Source organism: Glossina fuscipes, unplaced genomic scaffold, assembly GCF_014805625.2.
Source record: "Glossina fuscipes isolate IAEA_lab_2018 unplaced genomic scaffold, Yale_Gfus_2 1, whole genome shotgun sequence".
Lineage (NCBI taxonomy): Eukaryota > Metazoa > Arthropoda > Insecta > Diptera > Glossinidae > Glossina > Glossina fuscipes.
In genome coordinates, this window is record NW_023998415.1 from 12190744 (window position 1) to 12200075 (window position 9332).

The following is a 9332-nucleotide window of genomic DNA, read 5'->3' on the forward strand; positions in this document are numbered from 1 at the left end:
GCCAATAACAATATACGGAGTTCTATCGAGACCATGTTTCGCAATGAGCGTGTTATGCAAGCGAAACCTGTATATATGGGCAGAGGGACATATTAAATGGTTAAGCTGTCACTATTGAAGGTGAACACACATAGGCATTAATGACACCATTATCTTATCAAAAGAATACGTAATTACTATGAGTAATGTCGTATTTTAAGGCATTTGAATTTGAATTTGAAGATATTTATTGTGCTCTTCAGGAGTTCAATGGTCGATTCCGCGTTCTTTTGCAATTAGTCAAATGATTAGACCTTCAACATGGATCGCAAGATATCGTTATCGCCCGTACATTTGATAACTTCATTTCCCAATGCGTCACATAAGTTTTTATAAGCAACTGATGCTTTGATGTTTCTCTCTGCAATACGCCCGTTACGCTACATAATAAGAAATTCTACATAGCGTACAATGTCTGCTTGCCTCGATTTGACAAGTAAAATTTCGCAGGAAGTAAACATTCTCGCCACCCTAATGTACACTATTAAATTAAAACTCGTTCTCTACGTAAACGATAAAAATGTTGTTTTACGCTAAAAAATGAAGTAAAAAAACTCATCGAGGTTTATACAAAAATATTCTAAGTAAAAATAATTTCAATTGGTCCATTGAAATGCCTACAAATAAATATATTCGCGCATTTATATAATATACACACATATGCACTCATAGATGTACGCTCGCCATACGCACAAGCCATTTTAGTATATTTGTATATTGTAAAATTGGCCTAGCGACAAATATTATTTTCATAGTATTTGTAATTAATTTTATACATTCTTGTTATTCATTCTTTATAGTAAATTTACGAGTAATTTCAATCAAATTGATTGTAATTTTTTTTTTATCATTTTAAAGCGGATTCTCAAATTTGTTTGTTATGTGCTTTTTATTATTGAGTAAAATTACACTTGAACTAATGCAGTATTTTCATTAAATTATTAAATTTTATACAAAAATTGACTTTAAATTGCATTAACATTCAATCTATTACTTATGCAAACTTAAAATTAACTTACGTTTGAATATTTGTATAACTGAGCAGCAAGATTAGATTAATAAACCGCAAGTCAGTCAAACAAAACCAACAAAAAAATTAATATAAAAGAAAAATTAATATTATTCCTACACTAACTACGCCCAAGTTGTTTGCTCCATCTTCAACTGCTAAAAAGATATTATATTGGAAAAATTTAACTACCCCATCCGTAAGAATCAATAGTGAGTGAAGAGCGAATAGGGGGCAGAATTGGGTCTTAAGGACAGTTATCACTTTGATAAAAGAGCTTTTTCACTATGAATACCTTCACCGAAGTCCGTTTCCTTCTTTCATCGACTCTTCCGAAAAGCTATATAGTTCTGTAGATGCTGAATTTCCGAAACATCTTAACAACTGTCAATTTGACCACAATAACGATTAACATTGTTAGGAATAATAGAGCGATCTAATAGTTCGTAGCTCAGTGTGTTGAGGGTTAAAAAAAAAAAAAGTTTCGTGGGTACAATTGCGTTTCGCGTAAAGTTTAATTTTCAAAGAATTTTTGTTATATATGACACCCTTGGACAACCGAAGTCTTTATCTTTCTCGATCTGATTAAGAATTCACGCATTAAGTTCACTTCGTATATGAAGGTCACAGGGCTCACTCTGATCTCATATACATGTCGAATAAAGTCTTTGCACATAATACAGCATAAGCTTAACGCATATGTGCAGTGCATGAAAAAGACAAATAATCGATAAACTCGGATCTTCATTAAGACTATAATGCGGTTATCCTTATTCTGTTTTTCTCATGCCTGCGTCTTATTGATTTGATAACGTTATAAAAATTGTACGCATTTAGTTAGTACCCATTTTTGTCGGCGTCCGCAAACTTACAACGCACGCCTGTTTATCAATGTTTGAAAAGCTTGTACTGTTCCTTGATTAATTAGCAGACTATGGACGTTATGACACAATCAAATATTAAAATATATATAATAAAAATTAATTGTTGCTTTTTTTTATTTTTCATATGCCATTCTTTTTTTAGTGAAAGCTTAGGCTAAAAATTAAATCGTAGGTATCTTTCAAATAAGCAAAGAAAATATTAAAGATTTTCTCATGTCATGTCGCTAATCTCATGTCTCCAAGATCAAGATTTCTTATAGGAAGGCGAGAAAAAAAATTTCTATTATAGCGATTATCACTGATAGGCAGAGAATACAATGTATTTAACTTTACATATGTATATGTAAATATATATATATATATATTTTCTTTTTTTTTTTTTGTCAATTTGCCTTTATTTCAATGAAAACTTTATTCGATTCCTTGTTTTAGGTTAAGATAGTTTTTTTCTTTCTGTTTCCTTTCTATCAAATACATTCTGATATTCGTTTCACTCATTGTTTATTGCCAACATTATCTTTTCCGTTTCGATGGTGACCTTACAATCGCTATTTTTTTCATCGCAAACTTTAGTCTCCGTACCTGTGCTTGTTGATAATTTATCTGCAGTAGTGGTTGTGGAGGAGGCAGAATTGCCCGATGACGAATTGCCAGCACAATTATTCACCGCAGTAACTGCCAAAAAGCTATTAGTACTTTGCAAAGGCATGTTCCGTTGCTGAGCTGATAAACGTCTAGAGCCCTTACGCCAACTACCGCTGCCCGTTCGTTTATGCGTAAGAGCACTATGTTCGTTAAATAGTTGGGCTTCTATTTCTTGTTTGCTAACGCAAGTGAATGCTTTGCTAAATGATTTGCGAAAATTATCGCTTAGAAATGCATAAAGTATTGGATTCATGGCCGAATTTGAATAAGCCAAACAACCAAAAATCAAGATTAGTAAAATTTCAAAACTTGTTAATTCTCGATGAGTTACGTAGGTAAAAACTAATGATACCTGCGATACCCAATGCGGTAGCCAACATAATGTATAGACTGTAATTACGATCAATACCAGACGTGTTACCTTCCGATGCGATTTTTTCTTTTCTTTCGATTTATGCTTTTTCTGTACCGTACGCAATTTCCGTATAACGAGAACGTAAAAGATTAAAATGAAACTCAACGGTATTGCAAAGCCTAAAAGGAATGTATAGAGTATAAATGTAACGCCTGAATGATTTCGATACATTTCTGGCCAATCGATATTACACGAATAATGAATGCCATCCTCTTGCCTAATTGTAGTGGCAAACAATATAACCGGCAACATAAGTATTACCGAAGTGAACCAAGCAATTAATGTTACCCATTTCGCTATAGGTAAAGTTCGATACCGTGGCGATTCAATGGGATGGCAGACAGCAATATATCTATCAGCGGCCATTATCAGCAAGAATATGGATGAGGAAAATTGGGTAATGGATGTGCTTACCATATACGCTTTACACATATATTCACTAAATTTCCAACTACAAATACGCATTGTGTACAGTAGAAAGGGGATTCCGATTAGAAAACATTCATCGGCTATGGCCAAATTTAATATGTAGATATTTGTAACGGTTTGCATTTTTGAGAACCTTAACACGACCCAAATAACAAGAGTGTTGCCAAGCAAGCCAATCACACACACCACCGAATACATAATGATGGTGAATATGTGAGCCAAGGCATTGCGATTTTCTACACACTCCTGATGCATACTTAATAAATGTTTTGTTTGACCACCTGTTAAACTTATATTGGGATTAATTGACCGGTCCACCATCTCTTCAATTTCTTCTTCTAAAGCTGTTAAATCGGTACTAATTACGGTTGGGGTTGATACTGTCTCCGTCGCAGCGACATTAAATGGCAACAAAGTTGTAATAATGTCGGAATTTGTTAAATTGTTATCAGGCCACATGAAAACTTTATCCAACAACTTTTTCTGTTCACTGTTCCAGTATGCGGTGGCGTTGGCTGTCGCGGTGTTATCGGCCGGATATTCATTTAATACAATGCCTCCATTGTAGTTATTTACTTTTCCATTCTCCCTTTCTATTGTAGTAAAACTAGTTGATGTCAGTTCTATTATTGCCGCTGTTTCCGTTATTGTTTGCTTGTTGATTGCTTGTGTTAAACTACAAAAATTTAATAGCAAGGCTATGCCCGTGATATTGTATATGACAAACACATGCCATAACTGTTGCCAATATGGCAAAGGCTTTCTTTTTGTTATATTCATTATTTTAATATAGTTATTCTTGCAGTTTTCAGTTCAGTCGATTTTATGTTCTATTTAACGCATACATGTTGATATCAGATGGGCTAGTGTGGGTATTTATTAAAAAGGAAATCAATTTACCCTTCCTGGTATGGTATGGTATGAATATAACTCGTATTGTTGTGTTATCTAAGGAAGAGAATGAATAATGAATAGAAAATAAAATTATTATACCGTGAATAAAATCCATTTACTATTTGATTTTATTAATTTTATAAAAAAAAAAAAAAAAAAAAAAACAAAAACTTTTATATAAAAATTGAACTTTAAAATTTTGGAATTTCCCTTTCTTCAATTCTCGGCGAGCAGAACCAAATCCATAGACTACGAAAGCATCTTTATTAAGGGGGAACATCATTATAAATTTTTGCTTTTTAATTGGCTTAATAGTTGAATTCAATCCCCGCAAAAAAGTTATTCTCTTTTTAATTTCGCTGACACTACGAGGAGAATGCTTGTGTCATATGAATGCCTCCCGGAAAATTGTCGCCTAATATCTTGCTTTCTTAACACTTAAATATACGGCCAACAATCTCGCCGAATATTACTATTCTTCTACCTTTCCTTCCATCCAAAAAAAAAAAAAATTATTAAAAGCCCTTTTATTTTTAGGCTGGTAAGGTAAGGTTACCCCTTAGGGCACATCATATTTTTAATAAACTATCAGATCGCTTCCCGCTAATTTTTTTTTTTCGCAAAACTATACGCTGCAAATACAATTTCCAAAGTCTATTAAGTATACTATCGGGATTATTTATAAATAAATAAATAAATGAAGCTTTCTCCAAGCAACATGGAAACAGGTGTATAGCCTGCGGTGAATACAATGCCAAATATTCTAATTGTTATTGTATAAAATCGAACTTGATATTCCGACTTATTGAAAATTCTCATGTGCTCGAATTTGCGAAATAATGCTCATTATATATATTACACATAGCGTTTTATTAAATCATTCATCAGTAAGAAGATGATGAGATAATAAATTTAATTACCTACATTTCGATGCCGTATAATATAATTAATGCACTTAAATAAGCAAATTTGTTAAAAGCATAAGATAAACAACTAATATTCTGTTTACAATTATGTTACTTTTACTTTTGCATATGAAATAAAAAAAATAAAATATTAATTATAAATATATAACTATTAACGTATATGTAAATATAAATGTGTAAAAAAATTTATTATAACGAAAACGGGCTAAAAGTCCTTTTAAATGAAAATATCAAATAAAAGCGTCACTCCACTCCTTTTCTATACTCAACCTTAGCTTCTGGAACTATATTAATTCGGATTCAAGCTCCATAAAACCTGAGAGGTATTCGTATTCAGTGCAGTCGATTTCTATTTCAAATTATATACTACGATGAGCTAATATGCATATTATGAAATACCAAAAACATTACATGGCCGGTTGGCCATGTAATGGCAAGAGGATTGAAAATATCGCCACATACGACTCAAATTTTTGATATCTATTTAATATGCCGACAGGCTAATTTTGTTAAGAAATTTCGAAAACTTCAACTTAATTTCATATTTTCATATAGCACCTTTTTCTTAATCAGTGAGTGGTTGTAAAAATGCGCCGATCGATTCGCCCCTGGGCGAAAACACGTCAGTGTCTCAAATTCACTCAAAATATATCACAAGTTGCGACCTGCAGATTGAACACAAAAATACATGGATAAATTTTAGACGGCCAGACTTTCTCTAAGAAGGCGTTATAGATGGTCAGATCTGAACCATTCTCATTAATGTTCATCGTTGAACCAAAACTCTTCTTTGTACTGAATTCTATGAAAGTATCTTAAAAATTGCGGCCTGTAGATTAAAAATAAGAGAAAAAGATAGAGAAACGGGCCGACAAGGTTATATCGGCATAAAGAAAGCTGAGGTGATATCTGAAATCTTTTTGGACGTTGTATATATCCGGACAAATTAATTGTATCCTTGTAGCACAAATGGTGGAGGTAAAGGTGTAGTAAAGACTTTTACCAGTTTCTCGACTTTTAAAAAAATCAATTATTACAATAATTAAATACGAAAAATTTTTAACATTTCCTCGCAACTATTCTCTGTATTCCATCTTTCTACTACTAAAAAACCAATAATTTATGCTACCATTACCGTGCGACGTTTAAGTGTATCAGTGTTCTTCTTAAACCGACAAAGACACTTTCCCGATTTTTTTATAATAATTTATAATTAATAATATAAAATATGCTTAGTATTTCTATTAATATATTCATTTTATTGTAATTAATTTATTTTTCTTAATAAGATTATTAAGTTTGTTAAAAAATATTATAAACAATTCCTATCAACATATTAATTAAATTAAATATATTTTATACACTTTATTTATATTTTTTTTACTTAAATATAAACTTATTACAGATGTTATTACTAAATGTATTATGTTTCCTCTTACCGAGGCAATAAGCGAGCAAATATGTATCTAATAATGTACTAAAGTAGTTAACACTTGATTGCTGGAGCGAATCAATTTGTTTTGTTTTTTTTTTTTTTTTTTTTTTTTTTTTTCTATAACCAATCCCTCAGAGGATGTCCCCTATTCGTGTAATACGTTGACGATCAGAAAGAAGGTAGGAAAGAGAAAGGATTAGGGGAGAAGTGACTGCAGCTCACTATGGGTGAGTGTTGTGCCTTTACCGAGATTTTGAAGCCGGAAACACTGGCTTGGTAGCCGCGGTAATTACCCTACTCGGCTATTTAGGCGAATTTACGATTTTATGGCTATATATTCGGGAACACTAAAAAAAATATTTATTGTTAAATGTGTGCAAACATCAATTTCTTCCCCTTCCCATCCCTTTGTCCACAAAGTCCATATGTGCTATATTTATTTTGCGGCGCAACCGAGTCAAATTCACTCATTAAATAATTATGTATAGGGAAAATTCGTTGAGAACGGCCAGGCTCCTTATACACCTAACGCAAACATAACGGTCGATGAGCAATTGCTCTAAACCAAGACCAGATGCCCATTTACTCAATACATGCTGAATAACCCAGATAAATTTAGCATCAAAAGGATTGAATTGCCAAGTCCAAATATCATACAAACGAAATAAAATTAAGGCCGTCTGTGACAAATATATAGACAAAAAAAATTGCCGAATATGTATTTGAAAAACGAAATATATACGTATAAAATTATTTTGAGAAAATTTTCAAACTTGATGTTTGAGTAAAATCGTCTAATTTCAAGTAAACTACGTATATACTCGCGATCCTTCCATCCATCGTTAAGATTCCATTGTTGCCGAAGCATTACCAGATAGAACGATTAATTAATATCAACTATTTCTAAGCTTATGTTTATTAAGCCATACATACATACATTTTCATTAAGTTAATTCACAATTTATCCCGTATATAGAGGATCCAGGAAATTTTTTTCACAATTAACTCTAATAAATTCGTTAATATGTAATATTTAGTTAGACTTCTCCTTAGATTATTTTTCTTTTTTTTTTCTTTTTTTTTTGCTGCTTCTCAGTTTTATTCTTATCTGTACTGACGAGTCTGGACTTAGTACACGATATTTTTTACAACATTACAACGCAACAAACTGCCTTTCTTTCAAAAGCTTAATAACAATGACACCGCTTTCGAAATTTTTTGAAATATATAATAACCTGAGAGTCACACACTTACCACACTTTAGATGTCAACTATAAAATTTACAGTCAGTAAAGTTTGCAAAAGTCTTGTCAATAATATAATGAAATGTTTACTAAAATGTAGGATTAAAAGCAGCTAAACTTAATCCTTCCTTAACAGCATCGTAACGGTGAAGAAGGTTATTGCCCTTGACCATATCATAATAATAATGTTGTAGGATACCTTCACGCAAAAAATTAAATAAGAAAATATATACGAAAACTGTAAGTAGAAAATTAGCTATAAAAGTGACAAAGTTGTCTTCTACCATCTAATCACTTTGTGTACATTCAAGAAAATTATAAAAGTCGTTTAATCAATCCTATAACATAGTATAAACGCTATTAATAAATTTTTTTATTTTAAGTCAAATCGTATTCAATTTCTTTTTGTGAGCGAACTTTTCCCCGTAAATCTTACAACACTGATCCCCGGCCGGTTCAAACTTGATAGATTAAGTATCTACAGGCCGTCATTTTTTCCATATTTCCATAAAATATTATTGACTTTCTGTGTGACTTATAATCATCCAATATCGAAATTTCAAAATAAAAAAACAAAAAAAAAAAAAAAACTGATCCACATTTTTCACTTTTGTCTTCAATAATATATTTCCCCGGATAAGCAAAGAAAATTTTGTATTTTTGATTCTGTACAATATTACCCGAATTTACACGCGTCAGTTTCGAAGACTTCGCATTTGAAGAAACATTCACGACACAACAGCTGTTATGTCTGAACACAACGACTATGGTATATAAACTGCCTTTAAACGACAACGATGTCAGATTGATTTAAAGCAAATTGCATGTCACGATATTTGAGTTGTTAACGTTATTCCATGATTGAATGAATGACTTAATAATACCAATAAACATCAAGTAACTAAATTTTAAATTAATATATTCTAGGGATTATAAATAATTACCAGCCGGAAAGGGGACGGTAAAGACAAGAGGAGACGCAAGAGAACGCAAGTTAAGTCGATTCAATAGCTTATGTTAATCAAAAACATTTGCACATTTTATGATATCCTTAACTATATTTCTAGGAAATCAAGTCACTAGCGCATCTATATTCTTCGGCCGTGGGCCGTGGGCCTTAAGCATAAAATTAATTATGTCTATGTTTTCTACTCTTTTTCTCTATTGTCCGGTCATTGGCCTCGTTCTATTTATATTGACATTGCACGATTGTGCGTGAGCATATAAATTTCACAATAGCTAACCTTGTTGTAATAACTGCATATTTAGCATCGACCAATTGTCTGTTTAATTTATGAACGAGCAAGCATAAATGCTTACTTATTTCATTTGCAAACAATTACGTTTATCAATCACAAAATTTTGATTTTGAATAAAAAATAATAATCATAACTCAAAAATACCGTTTTAAG

At 31.9% G+C, this 9332-nt stretch overlaps 1 protein-coding gene across 1 annotated transcript; it reads right to left on the bottom strand.

The window, feature by feature from the left end:
- Positions 1-2345: 2345 nt before the first annotated feature.
- LOC119632391 (somatostatin receptor type 3-like) lies at positions 2346-4370 on the bottom strand. Its single transcript, XM_038025280.1, has one exon. The coding sequence runs from the start codon at positions 4199-4201 to the stop codon at positions 2423-2425; it is 1779 nt and encodes a 592-aa protein (XP_037881208.1). The 5' UTR covers positions 4202-4370; the 3' UTR covers positions 2346-2422.
- Between the last annotated feature and the right edge of the window lie 4962 nt (positions 4371-9332).

Excerpts from the sequence above, each read along its gene's own strand:
- LOC119632391 (XM_038025280.1), bottom strand. The coding sequence starts at position 4,201 with ATGAATATAACAAAAAGAAAGCCTTTGCCATATTGGCAACAGTTATGG.